Genomic DNA, 20,640 nt, shown 5'->3' with positions numbered 1-20,640 from the left:
CAGTAGGGTCAAGGCTGTGCCTTCCCCCCCTGCCTCAGGTAGAGTCAGCCCTCACAGGAGGATGATTCTGGGAGCCCTGAAGGAACTGTCCTAGAAGAACTGGAACCTGACCAGGTTGAGTTTCTTGGGACAGGGGGACCTCCAAGGGCAGATCTGAGGCAGGCACAACCAGACTGTCCTTCTCTTGAACCCCTCAGACAGCAGGCTGCTGCTGAGGCTGCAGGGAATGCTCAAGGTACCCATAGAGTATTGGGATGAAGGGCTACTGTACTCAGAGGCTAGAGACCCCAGGCCTGGTGCATCCAGGAGGTTGGTCATACCATTGAGTTTCAGAGGCTTCCTTCCTACCTTGGCTCATGATATTCCCCTTGCAGGACACTTAGGCCAGAATAAGACCTGGGACAGACTTGTCCCTCACTTTCACTGGCCTCACATGTCAGAAGATACCAAGGAGTTTTGTCGCTCCTGTGTCACCTGCCAAGCCAGTGGCAAATCAGGTGGCACCACAAAGGCCTCCCTCATACCACTACCTGTGGTGGGGGTCCCCTTTGAGAGAGTGGGGATAGACATTGTAGGACCAATGGACCCCCAAACAGCATCTAGGCACAGATTCATACTGGTGATAGTGGACCATGCCACCAGGTATCCAGAAGCTATACCCCTAAGGACCACAACAGCCCCTGTTGTGGCAAGGGCCCTACTTGGAGTATTCTCCAGAGTGGGCTTTCCAAAGGAGGTTATTTCTGACAGAGGTGCCAACTTCATGTCAGGATATTTGACTGCAATGTGGAAGGAGTGTGGTGTGAACTACAAATTCACTACACCCTATCACCCACACTGCAATGGGCTTGTGGTGAGATTCAACAAGACCCTAAAAGGGATGATAAATGGTTTACCAGACAAGCTTAGGCGAAGATGGGACATCCTTTTACCCTGCCTTCTGTTTGCTTACAGAGAGGTCCCACAAAAGGGGGTTGGCTACAGCCCTTTTGAGCTTTTGTTTGGGCATCCTGTAAGGAGACCCCTGTGTTTAGTAAGGGAAGGATGGGAGACACCTCTCAGACAACCCAAACTGGACATAGTGGATTATGTACTTGGCCTCCGCTCCAGGATGGCAGAGTATATGAAGAAGGCTTCTAAAAACCTTGAGGCAAGCCAAGAACTCCAAAAAGCCTGGCATGACCAAAAGGCTGTGCTGACTGTGTACCAGCCAGGACAGAAAGTGTGGGTGTTGGAGCCAGTAGCCCCAGCAGCACTCCAGGACAAATGGTCTGGACCCCACACTATTGTTGAACAGAAGGGAGAAGTCACCTACTTGGTAGACCTTGGGACTCCCAGAAGCCCCCACAGGGTGCTTCATGTCAACAGGTTAAAGGCATATGTTGACAGGGCAGACATGGGCTTACTCATGGCTATAGATGAGGGGCAAGAGGAAGAGAGTGACCCTCTCCCAGACCTGCTGACTCAGAACCCTGATGGTTCAGTTGATGGTGTGGTCTTTTCTGACAGCCTCACTGACCATCAGCAACAGGGCTGCAGACAAGTTCTGCAGGCCTACAGACATATGTTCTCTCTGACCCCAAGTCAGACAAACTGGTGCACCCATGAGGTGGACACTGGTGACAGTCTGCCTGTGGAGAGTAAAATCTACAGGCAACCTGACCATGTCAGGGACTGCATAAAGATTGAGGTACAAAAGATGTTGGAGCTGGGAGTCATTGAACCTTCAGAGAGCCCTTGGGCTAGTCCTGTAGTTCTTGTGCCAAAACCTCACACCCAAGATGGTAAGAGAGATGAGGTTTTGCGTGGATTACAGAGGTCTCAATGCTGTCACTAGGACAGATGCCCACCCAATACCTAGGGCAGATTAGCTCATTGACAGATTGGCAGCTGCCAAGTTTTTGAGTACATTTGACCAGACAGCAGGCTACTGGCAAATCAGATTAGCTGAGAATGCAAAGGCCAAAACTGCTTTCTCGATCCCAGGAGGACATTATCAATTTGTGGTAATGCCCTTTGGTTTGAAGAAAGCACCTGCCACTTTCCAAAGGTTGGTGAATCAAGTCCTTACAGGTCTGGATGACTACTGTGCACCTTATCTTGACGATATTGCTGTCTTTAGCTCCACCTGGGAGGATCACCTGGTCCACCTGAGGAATGTTTTAGATGCCCTGCAAAAGGCAGGCCTCACTATCAAGGCCACTAAGTGCCAGATAGGGCAGAGCAAGTTTGTGTACTTGGGCCACCTAGTAGGTGGGGGTCAGGTTCAACCACTGGAGAGCAAGATCCAGACCATAAAGAACTGGACTCCTCCAATTACCCAGACTCAGGTCAGAGCTTTCTTGGGCCTGACTGGGTACTACAGAAAGTTTGTTAAGAACTATGGGTCCATTGTGACACCACTTAATGACTTGACCTCTAAGAAGATGCCAAAGAAAGTTCAGTGGACAGTAAGCTGTCAGAAAGCATTTGATGACCTGAAGCAGGCCATGTGCACTGCACCTATTCTGAAAAGTCCAGACTACTCCAAAGAGTTCATTGTCCAGACAGATGCTTCTGAGTTGGGTGTGGGAGCTGTTCTTTCACAACTGAATGTAGATGGTCAAGACCAGCCCATTGCTTTTATTAGTAGAAGGCTGACCCCTCGAGAGAAACGTTGGTCAGCTATTGAGAGGGAGGCCTTTGCTGTGGTTTGGGCCCTGAAGAAGCTGAGGCCATACCTGTTTGGCACCCACTTCAAGATTCAGACAGACCATAAGCCCCTCTTGTGGCTAAATCAGATGAAGGGTGAAAATCCCAAACTTCTTAGGTGATCCATTTCCCTACAGGGGATGGACTTCACAGTGGAACATAGACCTGGGACTGACCATGCCAATGCAGATGGACTCTCCAGATATTTCCACTTAGAACATGGAGACTCAACTGGTCAAAGTTAGTTTAATGTCCCTAAGTTTGGGGGGGGGGGGGTTGTGTAGGAGAGTAGGGTCTGCTTTCTATGTTCACCCCCACTTTTTGCTTTTGCTTCACTGGTTTTCAACTTAGATGTGGCTGTGGGCCTGCTAATCAGACCCACAGCCCAGCTGTTCTCTCTCTAAACTCACTATGCACTTTAGGTGCATAACCCAATTGGTAAGGATCACCTTTTTGGACCCTGTACAGTGTACCTTAGGTACCCAGGGCATAGGTGTACCCTAGGCCTACCAGGGGCTGCAGCATGTATTATTCCACCCCTGGCTGGCCTTCCATTATGACACAACTGGCTGATCACTCAGCTGCGGCAAGGTTGTGTACTCACCCCTTGCTTAGGTGTAGTATTCCTATACCTACCTTATATATAGACACCTGGTAACCTACAAGTCACTCCTATGGCAGGCCTTAACAATCCTGAAGGCAGAGTGCTTGGTAACATGTGAGATGGTGCTCTAGCATGAGCTGAGCCTGTCTGCAGCTTTCGGAACCATGTCCTTATAGCTGTTCTATGATATCGCCTACCATATACTCTTAAAGTGCCTTATAATCTTAAACGGTTATGGCAACTATGGTTTGGCTTTATCAAAACATGTCGTGTAAGGTGTCTAACACTTTGGAATACTACCCCCACACCATTTCTGGCGGTGAGGATAGTATTCCTCCCTTCTAGAGGGAGAAGACATGTTGAAGACCTACTACCCGGTTAAAGTTAACCAGAGCCCCAGCGTCACAAAATGGACGCTGCTGCCACAGACACAAGTGGCCTCCTGCTGCTGGGAGACCTTCCAGCGAGGGAGGCTTGGACAATAGGTTTCCTGCCTTGGGAGGTGCTAGCACCACCCTAGACAGGCCTTCGTGTATTGGGGCAGGGAGGGATGAATGAAACGAGACAATGCCTGGGGCACACAAGGTGTCCCATGCATAGTCCAGTTCAAACCGGTGCTGGGGCCCTCCAACCCCAGTCCTGGCGCGAAACTGGACAAAGGGAAGGGGGTGTAACCACCCCCCTCCCTGGTCCCACCCATAGGAGGGTAACCCAGCCCCCCAGATTAGTATAAGAGTGGGAGCTGAGTCCCTAGGACTTTAGATTATCCTGAACCTGCATCTTGAACAGAAACTCTGGACCTTCGACATTCTACTACGGAAGAAAACTGAAGAATCTCCCTTGTGGCCAAGGAGTGACCACCCTGGGCAACCAGGCACCATCCAGCGGCCGCTGCTTGCTTTGCGACTGATCCTACGAGGGACGACTGCAGAGACTGACCAGCGCCGTGACTTCCAGACACCTCTGAACCAGATCCACATCTACAGCAAAGCTGAGACCCGTGGAGGCAACGAGGGACGTGGGACCGGCGACTTGGGAAAAGTGGCTAGTAACAGACTAGCGCGACTTCTGAGGCTTCCTCGAGGCTGTGCTTGGGGAATTGAGAAGCCCCAATCCAGAGCACCATCTGCAAAGAAGATCAGCTCCCCACACTTCACGAGTTCTGCGTGGGGCCCTTCTGCAACTGAGTTGCTCGACCTGTTGTCAGGTTGCTGGCCCGTTGGCTAGCGACCTCTGTGACGACGAACCTTCAATTTTGCCTTGCTGGTCCGGCTCCTCCAGACTGACACCCGCTCCCCTGTGAAAGGGAAGCACCCCAGACCTTCCTGGTCTGCGACAGAAGCAAGTCCTCCATCCTGCGTGGGTTGCGCTTGCCAAGGCTTGTTGGGTCCTAACTCGACATAGACGCCGCCTTCGTGGGACAGCTCGCCTCCTGGTTCTGGTTGTCCGACGACTCCTGGTACCCGTGGCTGCTGCGACAAGCTTCACCTCTTCACCTGCATCTTCACGACATCGCCTGGTTCCTTCCTGGCTCCTGGCTGGTGACCTAGACTCTGTCCCTTCTGCTTGCAGGTATCCTCCTTCTTGATTCCATCCTTGGAATCCACCGGACACTCTTCACTGACTGCCTGTCAGTGACTTTCTTCAGGCATCCATAGGAGTCGACGACGAAACCCGACGCAAGTTCACACCTATGCACCCGCAGCCCGTGGGCTAGGTAACTTGAGTACTCCGGTGCTCATAAGGGTATTGACTATCCAAGTGTCTAGTTTCCAAGTCTCTAACTCCTAGTTCCTTCCGAAGTGTCCTAAAACTCTTCATTTCTAAATACTACTATTTCTATCGACTTAAACGAATTACGCGTGAGTGTTTCCACTCTGCACCTGAATCCCGTGGGCCTCCCACTGCCTAGCAACTGATAGGATAGTGTAGCCCCAGCGATTCCCTAGGCCTATCCTGTGTTCGTGACAGTGGTTCTTATACCACTTACTTAGTATATGGTTTGCATGGCCCCTAGGGCCTAACTGTATTACTTACCTGTGTGACTTATGTATGCTTAAATAAGACTGTTGTACTTACCTCGAATCTCAAAGAGTGCTGAGGGTGTTTTGACTAGAATAAATACATTCTATTTTTTATAATATATCTGTTGTGGTGTCCTTTCATTTGGTATTCAAGGGGTTGCAAATGGTATGACAGCTGGCTTCACATGCCATACAGAGTTTAGCCTAAGACTGCTCTTGTCCATGCTACCACTAGGATAGCTGGTCTATAAGGTTGACTTTACAACCAATCACCATAAGGGTTGTTTGGACTGATACAAGTTGTACACTAGAACTAGTGACATCATATATCAGGCCAACTTCTCACACCACCCGTGCGGCGCACCGGGGAATTGCCCGGTGCCCGCTACGGCCAGTCCGGCCCTGCTTCTATTTTTGGGAAATATCCCGGTTTTTGGCTTTAAAATTCTGGTCACCCTAGTCAATGTGCACGCACTATTTACCATGAAGATACCCGAAAATCCTTAGAGGGAAACCTGCCAATTTGGTATTTTCAGCGCTCCAATTATTATTATTTTTTTCCTCCCAGTTCTGTGTTGGTAAAATATTCTGTGCTCACACGACTATTTTATGATTTACAGCACCACCCGGAATCTCCTGTGTACCGAAGGGGGTTCAAATCCAGTGAGCATATGACTATTTTCTTGAAAAAAAAAAAAGAGGACAGGTCTTAGGGTTCCCATATTTTTCTAACAAACATACCGGCCCAATTATATATACATTGGTGTTCATGAAGGTCCGATAACGATATTGTAATAGCAGTTTGTGTAAAATTCTGCTCCAAATCGTGATTGATAAAGGGGAGGGACTAGCAAGCAACACACCAATCGAAGCACAGACATGGTGAGAATAGCTTCAGCCTATGACGCAAGGATCTCTTTCAATCACGTGACATTCACTAATGAAGCTGCTTCGGCCATTTTGGTGACTGGAGAAGGGCGTCTTTCCCTTAACTCAATAAATAAAGACCCAATTAAATGGTAGCCAAAAACGAGGTATTCATTTAAACAAAAAACGCACATATTGATGTTGTTCGTCCTCTCTTAAAAAGGCGCAGCAGTCTTAGTGTTCAGCGTGAAGATGGTGCAGTCCTGCTCAGCTTATGGTTGCAGGAACAGATACGACAAGGAGAAGCCCTTCTCTTTCCACAAGAGAGAAAGCATTCTTGCGCGCGCGCTTTGACCATGGCACTCTTACTTTCGTGTGTGTACAACCGTTAAGAGAGGCAATGTTCGGCAGAGTCAAGATGTTGCCAGACATGGTTCAGAGTTTAGCAACGTGTTTACAGAGATGCCTCTCGCGCATGCTTGGAAGGGAAAGGGGGGCAGTATACCATAGAGCAGAGGTCATCAAACTTTTTGGCTTTGAGCCCCCCTACTCAAGTTGTTTTGAAGTCGGGCCCCCCTCCAAAACTTTATGAGAAGGATTGGGAGAGCGGTAGAGATGGGCTGAGCACAGGGGGCAAGACTTACGAGATCATTTCAATGGTACTGTAGTTCAAAGTCCACACTGAATGTGAGACTTATAAAACAGCAAATACATCGAACAAAACCACCAATTGACCCAAAAATGTTGCTCCTCCTAATTGGGGTGCTGTGAACCCCTCACACTCCTGGGCCCTAATGCAACTGCGCCTGCAGCACCAATGATAACTGCGGCCCTGCGTAGCAGGCTATCACCTCTGCTGCTTTCACCTCAAGAGCAGTAAGGGTGACCCAGGCTCTAATGCTAGCAAGGACCATGGGCCCCCACAGCACCTTTTTCATAGTAAGGAAGACATAATTGTGGGACAGTTGTCACTTACACCCTTGCCTCAGTACCAGTTACACTAATGATGGCCCTTTTATAAATAAAAAAATAAAAAGCCCCTATATACCGCACCCTTCCTAGGGGGGTATCTCTCTGAGGAAGACGTCTGTTCATTTGTAAATAAAAAAGAATTAGCCCCCACATAGTGCCCCTTGTTCTGAGCCATATCTGACACTACCCATGGATCTTGTTCCTTTTGTGTTTCTCCTCTGTCGTTACTAATTATTAATGACACATTCACAGTGCTTTCTGTCACAGGCTCGGACTTCATAGCACTATAAATACATAAGTCAGTATTCCACACTGCCAACTAGGATTCAATTCTGTGCCTGTCTGGTCTCACACACAAACACACAGACATCTACAGTGATCACAATAACCAACTGAGATGTCGCATTTGGCACAATAAGATTACTTTTTTTATGGTAGCTTTATATAGCGCAAATGTGACCCGAGATGTTGCAGCGCTTTACATGAGCACAAATTACTTTACACAAGGTCACGTTCGTTTGTAGGCACGGGAGATTAAATGATTTGCCCAGAAAAACAGGACCTTTAACTTGCATTTATTTTTTATTTCATTGTGTGCGAGTTACTTTTTTTCCTTTGTAACTGTGTATAAAATAACACAATCCTTACAGAATTGTTTGTTTGTAATACAGGAAACCAGGGCTACCTTAAAAAGTTTTATCCCTCTGATCACTAGCAGTGGAAGCTTCTTCCAGTTTATGATAGCATTTCAGGATGCAGATAGTGTCTTCCTGATAATTCCATTTAGCTTGGACCTATAGTAGTATACTTGTATGCCCTGGTACTTAAAAATGTATAATTTCAAGTCATGTGGCGTTGCAGGTAGTGCATCCACTCATATTGAGAACTGGCCAGATCATTAACAGATATGATTTCACCATGTTCACTTATAGTCCTGTCCAGTATAGATCTTGACTGCTCTAGCATCATGTCAGATAACACTGCAGAAATCCTTTCACTAACACCTTATTCAATATCTGGCATTCTAAGTTTAGCACTTAACGGCAACATGCCTATATCAAGTGGGTCACTGCCAAATTTAGTGGTAGTCCTCACAATTGCCTCCTTGGTAGTGATGGGCAGAAGGTCACATTCTTTTGCAGCATGGCATAATTCTAATAAGGTGGTCTTAAGATTCAGGTGTCAGTTCACTACTACCCACTGTTTTGCCTAGCGCCAAGCCCCTAGCGGCTTTTGCCCCACCATCTGTGTGTCCAGTTACTTAGCCTAGCGCTGAAAATCTGTTCACAATGTGTAGATCTTAAATAGGTCAGTATTTACCTTTGCCACTTTCTTTACTGCCGCAGTGAAGTTTCTGTACTATGCTGCAAATGTGTCAGTAACCCCACAGTGCCCACAGGGGTCAAAAGAACATGGTTGTATGCTGTTTCCATCTATATTAACTTGGAAAGAAGTCTGACAGCACGGTTACTTGCATTAAGTCTGGCCATATATTCTGTCTCGCAGCCTCCGTCTCAAACACTTCAGAGTACTCCGTTTCTTCCTCAATAGTTCCCATCTCTCTATGCAGACATTTTCTGAGTCACACATGGATCTTCTGCACATCCCTCGTAACACAACTTTTAGCAATTCCCACTCGGTCAGGACGTGCTCTGTAGACCCTGCATTTTCCCAGAAGAAATTCCAAGCCACCTCCCTCAGTTCCTCACTAGAGGCTCCATCACTAGTAGATCCAGCCTGCATTTGCTAGGAAAGGCTTCTTGTGTTGGGCTTACTCCTTGTAGTCCATAATGTTAAAGGGCTGTGATCCTAGAGTTCCCCCAAATATTCTGAATCATTAAAGTCACCCGGTGGATAAGTGTTGCAAAACCTCAATATTTTACTGCTGGGGTGCGGGTTGACAAGCGTTCAGTGACACACCATCACTAACTGAACACAGATGTTCCATAAAGCCATTCCACCTTATCATACAGCTGATGAATGAATTGTAAGGAAGTAGAGGAAAACTTAGTAGGTCTAGGTATGGAAACCGTTATTAAAATACATCCCCGCTCAAAAGTACATCATCAATCAGGAATACGTCACTAGAGGGATTCAGAGCAAACAAAAAAGGCATGTAATTCAGCTGAATGATTTATACTTCGGTTTTCTAATGTAACAAATTAAACGTTAATTATAGTAGTAAAGTGCATAACTTTAGTACTCTGAATAGTTCACACCTGAGTTTTAACCAAGAGTTATATTTTCTACACTAGGCTAGCTTTCACAAAAAAGTGACCTTTTGGGGAAAGCCACTTCCCTACCTTTGACCAACAGGAGAGATGTGAATGAAGTCGGGTCTCTTTAAATACACTGGTGGTTCTAGGGGACTGCTAATTTTATTAGAACATGCTGAGATATGTATTATCAGGAAGAAGATGGAGATCAGAAGTCTTGTGTCCACCAACAACAGGAGAAGAACACCTCTTGATGGAACGAAAACCTAAATCGGACATGCTACCTCCAAACACTGGAAGATGGTTAAATTATTTCCAGAGCCTGTACTAACCAGAAATTGGAATTCTAATGCGGTCATGTAAAATGTGTGTTACTTACGTTCCCCTTTCACCAGAAGTTGCTGTAGGCTTGAGTGTTATCTGGCGTTGCTGCTCTTGAGGCTATTGGAACAAGGTTTATCAAATATATTAAAGGCTTCTAGAGTACATTTATCAGCATGTGTTAAATATTTAAAGTTAGCTGTAGCAAGTGTTAGAAGAAAGAAGAATTCAACATGCCTATTAAAAAGAAGGACTACAACACACAATGTTTTTGCCCTGATGGGCCAATGAGGATTACATAAACTGATGAATACATTCAGGAGCAGGATTCCACATTTAAAGGCCTACTATTTGTACAGCATTTATTCGATTAAGAAATGGGTGTCAAGCTAAAAATTACATTCAGGATTAAAAGATTTCAAGCATGTTAATGTAGATAATGCGAAAGTTCATGAGGTAACCCAACAACTTATCACAAGATGCAGTCAAAGAATCAATCATTTGCATACTGAATGAGTCTCTTATTCATAAATCACTGAGGCACCTCTAAAATGCTAAACAGCAAACCCTCTGTACCTTGCTTGTGGATTCTTGAGGCTCATCTCGCTGCTCATGATGCCTCTCTTGCTGCTCCCGCATCTCCCTTTCCAGGCGGCAAATGCGTCCCTCGTACTGAGATTTAAGCGCACTCATCCGCACATCAAGCTCCTCCTTCTGCTGGTCCATAGCAGTGATCTTCTGCTTCAGCTCCTCAGTTTCCTTCAACAGCTGATCTTTGGCTCCTGACAAAACACAGTTGAGGGTCTCAGTAAATGCAAGTACTTAATCTCAGATCACTACCTGTGAAAGGCCAAAGATTAGGTTTTAGATCTCAGGGGAGCCAGGGATAAGGTATTATATAAAGTGGAAATGTACATGTGACAAAGGTCATCAGGAAGCCCTTATTACCGTTTAGGACTGATGAGCGACCAACAATTTCAAACTGGGATTGAGGACTTGGCCCTTGCATGGTCAGGATAATCGGACAGAATTTTTGTTGTAAATATTTGTATTGCCATTTTAGAATTGTACATCCCCCAAAGCATGCACAGTAACATCTCCCATAATGCCCATTTATAGGGTGGGGGGGTAACCAATTCAGAAACAGTATACACGCTAGAAAGTATGCCCAAGCAGTTTGTGTTTTATTACTTTAGAAAGAAAAATGATTTAATGACATGCAAGTAAAATGTTTTAGACATGAACTGGAGCTCTGAAAAAATTATATTCTGGGAAGCACATAAAAACTCACTAGTGTACATTGTCCCTTCGTACTAGGCGCTATATTATTGAAGTTCTTCCTATTACCCATGATATCGGATTAAAGGACTGTAGAGAGAACCAGTGTGAGGTACGGAGCGTTCAGGTTCACTAAACAGTCAATGGAAAATAGTCAAACAAAGATAATTACCTTCGGTAACACTCTCTCGAGGATATTCAACATGACCGCAGTTTTCACAAAATAATGTTACAGTTGTACAGAAGGAATATGCTACTTACCAGTATGCATCTGTTCTTGGCATGTAGAGCTGCAGAGTTGTACACTTAGCATAGATCGCCATCTGGTGTTGGGCCCGGATGTTTGCAGTTTGTTTTTCTTCTTGGACAGTCTTTGGAAGTCACGAGTTTGGTGACTCCTCCTTCGGTCCGTACTGCGCATGGGCTTCGGCTCCATCCTCAGATTGTTTTTCGCCAACAGGGAAATGATGGAGCTTGGTAATCACAGTGAGAAACCCATGTGTGTAGTATCTAAATAAGATGTACTGGAACGGATACAGGTAGCCGGGGAGGCGGGTGGGCGTGTACAACTCTGCAGCTCTACATGCCAAGAACAGATGCATACTGGTAAGTAGCATATTCCGTTCGAGGCATATGAGCTGCAGATTGTACACTTAGCATAGATTATATAGCAGTACCCAACCCTAGCGGCGACCACCGGTATCCGTTGCAGTGGTTTGAAATAGTGTCTTTAGTACAGCCTGGCCCACTCTAGCTTGCTGCTTGGAATGCACATCTACACAGTAATGTTTTGTGAAGGTGTGCGGTGTAGACCATGTGGCTGCTTTGCAGATGTCATCCAAGGGTATATTCCCTAGAAAGGCCATAGAAGCCCCTAACTTTCTTGTAGAATGGGCTTTAGGCGGAACAGATAATGTTCTTTTAGCCTTTTGGTAGCAAATCTGTATGCATTTTACAATCCACCTAGCTATCCCTGATTTAGAAATGGGGTTGCCTTTATGTGGTGGAGAGAAGGAGACGAACAATTGTTTAGTCTTCCTGAAGGGTTGCGTTCTTTGTATGTAGTATAGCAAGGCCCTTTTTACATCGAGTGTGTGTAAGGCTCTTTCTGCAACAGATTGAGGTTGCGAGAAGAAGACAGGTAATTCCACCGATTGATTGAGATGGAAGGGGGAAATGACCTTGGGCAGGAACTTCGGATTTGTGCGAAGTATGACCTTGCTGTGATGTATTTGTATGAAGGGTTCCTGTATAGTGAACGCTTGTATTTCACCAACCCTTCTCAGGGAAGTGATAGCTACGAGAAAAGCTGTTTTCCAGGTGAGAAACTGTAGCTCGCATTTATGCATTGGTTCGAAGGGCGGACCCATTAGTCGTGTAAGAACTAAATTTAGATTCCATACAGGGGAAGGTGGTGCCCTGGGAGGAATTACTCGTTTAAGGCCTTCCATGAAGGCTTTAATAGCGGGCACTCTGAAAAGAGATAAATGCTGTCTGTTTTGTAGATGAGCAGCGATCGCTGCTAGGTGTAGGCGTATGGATGAATATGCCAGGTTACACCTGTGAAGATGGAGCAGATAGCATATGATGTGCTGTATGGATGCATCTAAAGGGTTGATTGTATTGTTACGGCAGTAAATAACAAATCTTTTCCACTTTGCGGCATAACATGCTCTAGTGGTAGGACGTCTGGCTTCCATGATGATGTTCATGCAATCAGGGGGAAGGTTAAGGTATCCGAATTCTAGGATTTCAGGAGCCAGATCGCCAGGTTGAGCTGAGCTGGGTCCGGGTGCCTGATTTCTCCATGGTTCTGGGTTAGGAGGCATGGGGATAGGTGCAGTTTTTGATGTGGTACCACTGATAGTTGTAGTAGCGTGGTGTACCACGGCTGCCTGGCCCACGTCGGAGCTACCAGAATGAGTGTGAGGGAGTGCTGTTGTAGCTTCCTGACCACTAATGGAATTAGTGGGAGAGGTGGAAAGGCGTATGCAAATCTGCCTGACCAGTTCATCCATATCGCATTGCCCTTGGACAATGGGTGTGGGTATCTGGCGGCGAAGCTTGGGCATTTTTTGTTTTCGTGGGTGGCGAAGAGGTCTATCTGAGGATGCCCCCACTGTTGGAAGAATGGCTGAAGAACTTGCGGATGCAGTTCCCATTCGTGTAGTTGTTGCGTTTGTCTGCTGAGCAGATCTGCCATGGTGTTTTGTACGCCTGGAACGTGTTGTGCCAGGAGAAAGATGTTTTGGGGAATTGCCCATCTCCATATGCTCTGGGCTAAGCGGGAGAGCTGGGGAGAGTGTGTCCCCCCCTGTTTTTGGATATAATACATTGCAGTCATGTTGTCTGTGCGAATGAGGACTGCTTTGCCCGAAATCTGTTTTTGGAAAGATTTTAGGGCTAGAAAGATCGCCAAGAGCTCCAGATGGTTGATGTGGAGCAATTTTTGCTGTGGCGTCCATAGACCTTGCATTGTGAGGTGTAGGAGGTGCGCTCCCCAGCCGGAGAGCGATGCGTCTGCTGTTAGAATCACCTGAGGAACCGGGTCCAGGAACGGCCGCCCTTTGGAAAGGTTTGTGGTGTTCCACCACTGCAGAGAGTGATGTGTGCGGCCGTCCACCAACACCAGATCCGTCAGCTGACCCTGGGCCTGGTTCCACTGTTGTGCTAGGCACTCTTGAAGTGGACGCATGTGTAGTCTTGCATGGGGCACTATAAAGATGCAAGACGCCATCATTCCTATGAGCTTCATGAACACTCTTGCTGGAAGAGAGTGTTGGGGAAGGAATGTTTTGCGTAAGGCTTGAATGCTTGTGATTCTGGCTGTGTTTGGATAGGCAATACCTTTGGAGGTGTCTATAGTGGCCCCGAGATATTGCTTTGTGTGAGATGGTATGAGGTGGGACTTTTGGTAGTTCACCGTGAAGCCTAGCGGGTGGAGCAGTTGGATGGTGCTGTTTGTATGCTGCACGCATTGGTGGTAAGACGCGGCTTTTATCAGCCAGTCGTCTAAGTAAGGGAAGACGTGAATGTGTTGACGTCTGAGGTGTGCTGCTACTACCGCTAGGCATTTGGTAAACACCCGTGGTGCGGTGGTGACCCCGAAGGGGAGAACCGTGAATTGGTAATGTTGCCCGTCCACCACGAACCTGAGGTATTTCCTGTGAGAGGGGTGTATTGGGATGTGAAAGTATGCGTCTTTCAGATCCAAGGTTGTGAGAAAATCTCCCTGACAGAGGAGCGGGAGGACTTGTTGTAGGGTGACCATATGGAAATGGTCTGAATGTATGTAGGCATTTAGAGGCCGGAGGTCCAGAATGGGCCTGAGGGTCCCGTCTTTCTTTGGTATTAGGAAATATAGGGAGTAAACCCCTAGATTTTGCTGATTGATGGGGACCTGCTCTATAGCGTGTTTTTGGAGGAGGGAGAGTACCTCCTGTTTGAGCAGTGTGGAATGTTCTTGAGACATTGGGCGGTGCCTTGGTGGGATATTGGGTGGGGTAGATGTTAGCTCGAGACAGTACCCTGACCGAATGATTTGGGTCACCCATTTGTCCGATGTTATGGACTCCCATGCGTGGATAAAGTTTTGTAGTCTGCCCCCGACCGGAGTGGAATGGTCTGGGGGGAGCGGAGGGAAGTCATTGTGTGGGCGGGGTGGCAGAACGGGTGTTGTTAGTTTTGCCCCTGCCCTTATTGTTGTTGCCTCTGTAACCACCCCTTTGGTTGCCCTTTGAAAAGGTATTTTGAGGAGGGGATATGTAGGAGGTAGAGGTGCTATCGGTGGAGAAGCCTCTGCCTGTGCCACGAAAGGAGGAGCGTCGAAAGGAACGTTTAGACGCTTGTGTTTGGAGTGCCCCCATAGACTTTGCTGTGTCTGTGTCCTTTTTCATCTTTTCCAACGCTTCGTCTACCTTGGGCCCAAAGAGAGTTTGTTGGTCAAAGGGGTGATTGAGTATGGACGCCTGGACTTCAGGCTTAAACCCTGAGATCCTGAGCCAGGCATGGCGACGAAGCAGGACACTGGTATTTATGGCTCTAGAAGCAGTGTCGGCTGCATCGAGGGCACACTTAATGGAGGTGTTTGTAATGAGTTTACCCTCCTGTATTAGCTCATGAGCCCTACGCTTGTGTTTCTCGGGGAGGTGCTGCATAAGAGCCTCAAGTTCATCGTAGTGTGCTCTGTCATAGCGCGCAAGTAGCGCTTGTGTGTTTGCAATGCGCCACATGTTTGCAGCTTGAGAGGCGGTGCGCTTGCCAGACGCGTCTAGGAGTTCGGATTCCTTGTCTGGCGGTGGGGCTTCTCCTGAGGACTGGGAGTTAGCCCGCTTTCTAGCTGTGGACACAACTAGGGAATCTAAGGGAGCAGGGCCCTTAATGTATGCAGGGTCTGTGGGTGCCGCCTTGTACTTTTTTTCTATTCTGGGGTTCAATACCCTGGCCCTGACAGGGTCTTTGAACACCTCTGCAGCATGCTTGGTGACACCCTTAAGCATGGGTAAGATAGAGGTGGATTTGTCCTGTATGTCGAATGTATCCAGTAAGAAGTCGTCTTCCACTGGTTCAGTGTGCATGTCCACCCCATGGTAGTGTGCTGCTCTCTGCACTAAATGATGGAACCCTAAGGAGTCCTCTGGAGGAGACGGCCTGGATGGGTATAGGTCGTCCTGAGGAGTATCGGGTACATCAGGGTTATTGTAATCCTCCCACGGGTCTGGGGTCCCTGGTGGAGTGGGATCCATTGGGGCGTCCGCCGGATAATTGTCCGGGTCCCCGTCGTCCGGATCTGGGGACGGGGCCGGAGAGTAGTGAGGTAAAGGTGGCGGAGACCTGGGAGGGGGAGGGGGTGGAGGAGGTGGAGGAGGTAGGGGAGGTGGTAGTGGGGAGGGCACTCTGAGGGGAGAAGTAGCAGAGTCCTTCCGTTTGGGTGGTGGAGGAGGAGCCGGAGTATCAAGGCGTCTTTTCTTGATAATTAAAGTCAATAGTCCAGTCTTTGGATCTTTGGACAGAGTCTTTTGTAGAGGGTCTGGTGTAAACAGAGCCAGTGGCGTCGAATCGTCCGTCGGCACCGGTGATTTCGGAACCGAGGACTTCGATGGTTTGTGTGCGCCATGCTTTTTTGGGGCCTCCGGTTTTTTCGGCGTCGAAGGAGTTTTCGGCGCCGGAGCGTCGGTGCCGACAGATTTATGTTTGTGTTTGGTCGGCACCGAGAGTCCAGGCTTCGGCACCGGTGGCTTCGGAGTCGAGCTGGATATTGCTTTCTTCGGTGCCGGATGCTGTTTTTCGGCACCGGGCGTCGGCTGGCTCGATCCCGAGCTGCCGTGAGACTTTGGATGCTTCGACACCGAGCCCGAAGGTGGGGTGATCGAAGCTTTGGTCTTGGTTTTGCCCAGGCCGGCAGGCGAGGGAGTAACCTGAGTCTCTTTGGTTTTGGGCGCGGGGGTGTGAGGGGGCACAGTACTCACGGCCCGCTGCGCCGGTGTGATGTCCTCCACGTCGGAGTCGACTGCCTCGGAAGCGCTGACGACGTCTTCTTCCTGCTCGGTGTGTGTTTGCCCCGAAGCTTCGGCGCCGTCTCCGAAGATGTCCGGTGGAGCTGCAGACGATGAGTGCGCCATGGTGCGTCGAGCTTTTCGATCCCGGATGGTTTTCTTCGATCGAAAAGACTTACAGGCGGGGCAGTCTCTGGCCTCGTGTTCTGGAGAGAGGCAAAGATTACACACCTGATGGAGGTCGGTGTGGGGAAATTTAGACCCACATTTTGGGCACTTTTTGAACGGAGTCCTTTCCATCGGCTGAGACCGGAGTCGAGGAGGGCCCGAAGGCCGGTGCCGATGTACGGGATGGAGAAAAGTGCCGCTTCGAGAGATGAAGATGATGATGAAGAAACGAGGATTTTCCGTCGAGGCTGGAACCGTAGAAGTTCGAAGCCGGAGCACGAAGTATCACATCCGAGCCCGATGGCGGAAAAAAACAATCTGAGGATGGAGCCGAAGCCCATGCGCAGTACGGACCGAAGGAGGAGTCACCAAACTCGTGACTTCCAAAGACTGTCCAAGAAGAAAAACAAACTGCAAACATCCGGGCCCAACACCAGATGGCGATCTATGCTAAGTGTACAATCTGCAGCTCATATGCCTCGAACCTTGTTTTTCTGATGTATACTTCTAACCACAGGTTCCTAAACTATGGATTAGATACCAAAGCAGTACATACAAAGGTGGAGGTCTTGGGGTGGGCTCAGATCAAAAAGCCTTGCAGGACCACACATGCGCAATGCACTTACCATCAGACGTGGCCATCAAGGCAGTAGTGCTTCAAACGTGTGCACAGATGCCGACGTTGCGGCATAGGCACATTTCAAGAACAGGCGTCCCACATGCTTACACAGTGGTAGCAGCCTTGTGGAATGAGCCCCCAATCCTTCCAGATGCTGCTTCTTGGAAAATGTGCAGCAGATCTTAATGCAGACTACTATCCACTTTGGCAGAGTACTTTTCTGCATTGCCTTATCTATATTTAGACGCCACAAAAAGCTATTTATCCACTTTATGGCCTTTTACGCCATCTTTGTAAAAGTTTATGGTTCTTTTGGGGTGCAGCATATGGAGCCATTATTCGAGCGTCAATAAAGTGTCAACTACAGGCAACCCTGGTCCTCAACACCAGTTTTCCTGGGAAAAGCATAGAGGAGAGTGCTGCACCATAACAGCCTGGAGCTCACTCATGCGCTGAACTGAAGTGAAGTGGACAGTATGAGGAAGACTGTTTTGAGAGTCTGAAGACGCAATGATCAGCTGTCCATTGACTCGGAAGGGGGCACACACACAGAATGTAATGACCAATTTAAGATCCCACTTTAGCATCAAAAATGGGTTGGGAAGAAACATGCATAAGACCTTTACCTGCATCTCAACAGGGGATTTAAGCAAAGACAGTTGGTCCAGCAAACGTAAAAAGGCCAAAAGGGTTGGCTAATAGCCTTCAATGGCGACCCCCTCTAAGAACTTGCTGGGGCAATGATTCAAACAACAAAACATCCAACAGCTTGTCATGCAAGGGGTCTGCACTGCGGACCAGTCACCAGGATAAAAATGTATTTGAGTGTCATGCATAAATGGACTCTGTAGAGAAACGCCAGGCTGTGAGGATGACAACTTCAGGAGGGAGATAGAACGCAGTTCACTGCCACTGTTCAATCTCCACGAATGGAGGTGTAAATTGTGCAGGCTCACCTGCACAACACGGCTTTGCAGCAGAATAACCTCCTGGAGCACTAGCCTGAATGGAGGACGAATGCTCAGAAGTTCTGGGTACCACCCTCTCCTGATCCCCAATCCTGAGCCACTAGAATTACATGGACCTCCCATTCCTGACCCAGTCAGCAGAGGCAGTGACAACTAAGAGTCCCGTGCTCATCTCTAGCCTGAATGTGGATCCTACAAAGGGCGGTCTTTGGACCATCAACACACAGATGTTTAGACACTATGTTCTTGACAGTGGCGAAAATATCTAGCTAGGGCTCTCCTCACCGTCTGAACACATCCTGCGACACCTTGGGATGTAACCGAAATTCGTGATTTATCAAGCATTGCCAGCTGAGCTCTTACTCTGTGGCACTTCAATATCTTACCAGCTATTTCACAATGCCCTGATGCTCCAGCCAATTCCAGAGGTGCTGCGCCTCTTTGCACAGAACCCAGGACCCCACTCTGCCCAGTTTGTTGCGGTACCACATGGCGATTGTGGTGTCCATGGGAATCTGCTTCGGCCTTCTCCTGAAGGATGCAGGAAGGTCTTCAATGCTAGACACATGGTCTGCAATTCCAAAAGACTGATAAGCAGCCAGGTTTTTGCCAGAGACCAGAGTCATCTGATCTTCACCTCTCCCAGATGAGCTTCCCAACCCAGAAGGGACGCTTTTCTCACCATCATATGTGGGTGGAGAAGGGAGAGGCTTCTGTCGCTTGTCACGTTTTTGGTCAACCAGCGAAAACTGCAGGTCTTGTGGAATATTCTCTGAAACCTTGACACACAGCCGATTTTCTTTGGTGCTGAGCCCACTGAGCCTTCAGATCTCACTGTAAAGGCCACATATGCACCCTGGCGAAGTGGGAAAGCAAGATGCATGAGACCAGCAGGCCAAGAGGCCTCAGACGCTCTCACTGAGATCGAAGACAGAGGGGGAACTATCAGGATAATAGCCCAAATGTCCTTGACTGGACAGGCCCAGAAATGCACCATGACCAGAACGGCTCTTATAAAGGGAAACCTCTTTGAAGGAGTTGGGTATGACTTTGGCTCATTGATTAGGAACCACAACAATGTTGGGAGGTTTGCCATAGTTTCAAGGTGGTCTACGACAGACTGTGATGAGCCCCCTTTAATAGCCAGTTGTTGAGTTAGGGGAGAACTTCAAAGATAGGCAGCAACCACTGCCATGACTCATTAACATCTGAGGGGCGCTGGAAGTGGAGCACAGGAAACTTAAAATGCTCCTAGTTGAACATGAACCACAAGTAACAGCTATGGGACTTCAGGATAAGCACATGAAAGTATGCTTATTGCAGGTCCAAGACAACCAACCAGCCGCCTGGATCCAGGGCTAGTGTATGCATTTTCAATTTGTCCTACTGAAGAAAGGTATGCAGAAAGTGACGACCTAAAATTGGACAGAGGGCTCTGTTCTTCATCAGCAGGACTATATGACAGCCCTCTGGAGTAGCCTTCAAAGGATCAAGGCTGCTGAGGGGGAACAGTCCAGCAGGGCTTGAGAGGCCCGAGGAACATGTTCTGGCTCTGCTTTCTCTAAAGCATTTGAGGACAGAATCAGACTGTGTGCCAAAAAGGCGAGACCCATCAAATGACATCCATTAGAGACGACTGTAGATCCTCAGAAAAGCCAGAAGACTGCATCACCCTGTGACAGCAAAACACACTAGTGCACACTGCACGCCCCAATCAGTCAGTATTTAAGCCAGCCCTAGTGACATTCAACTGCATCCTGGCGGTCTTGAAAGGTTTGAGGCAAGAAGACCTGAAACTCTTCAGGGATCGCCAGCAAGACCTCACTGGCCATTTCCCAAAGGGGGGCTTAAGAGTTAGGCCACACTGACTGAACGCCAAGTTGGAAGAAGAGAACATCCTCTTCCGGAACCCTTCAATTCTTTTGGACTACTGTAGGAAGCTGGCTCTGTAAATACTATACCAAAGTGGGGTATAGTATATACAGAGCCCAGTGGAACCCCAAAGGTAGACAGAGGCAAAGATAGAATCTTACTCTCTATTTCTGGTAGTGTGGTCGGGCACTAAAGCAGTATCAAGAGGACAGTTAAGCATTTGTTGTGTACACAGTCAGGAAATGAATTAACACTCAAAGACTGAACTTCAGACCAATTGTTTTTGTATACAAATATTCTTTGTTATTTTATTTCTAGAACCAGGCAAGTCTGGCACAGGTAAGCAATACATACTTTACAGTAGTAAATGCTGATTGTAAAAACAGTTCAATTGCAATTGTAAATGTACTAAGGTTTGACTTACAGTATTGTTTCAGAGAAATGCCAATCACTTGTAAATACAGTACATATACTTGAATGGGATTTTTAGTAAAATAGCAGGTAAGTTACTTTTGGATTACTTTTCGTACTCCGTGCTGTATGCC

General features: G+C 47.8%; 1 protein-coding gene across 8 annotated transcripts in view; it reads right to left on the bottom strand.

The window, feature by feature from the left end:
* Nucleotides 1-20,640, bottom strand: part of TPR (translocated promoter region, nuclear basket protein) — a 645,150-nt gene that overhangs the window by 330,655 nt on the left and 293,855 nt on the right. For all 8 annotated transcript variants that reach the window (XM_085601673.1, XM_085601674.1, XM_085601677.1 and 5 more), the window contains exons 34-35: nt 10,272-10,477; nt 9,754-9,815 (exon numbers count right to left, since the gene is read on the bottom strand). In XM_085601673.1, the coding sequence (XP_085457799.1) occupies nt 9,754-9,815; nt 10,272-10,477 (268 nt within the window). The remainder of the gene's footprint in view (nt 1-9,753; nt 9,816-10,271; nt 10,478-20,640) is intronic.

The sequence above is a fragment of the Triturus cristatus genome, chromosome 4_2, assembly GCF_964204655.1.
Source record: "Triturus cristatus chromosome 4_2, aTriCri1.1, whole genome shotgun sequence".
Classification (NCBI taxonomy): Eukaryota; Metazoa; Chordata; class Amphibia; order Caudata; family Salamandridae; genus Triturus; species Triturus cristatus.
This window is presented reverse-complemented; position numbering and strand designations above follow the sequence as displayed.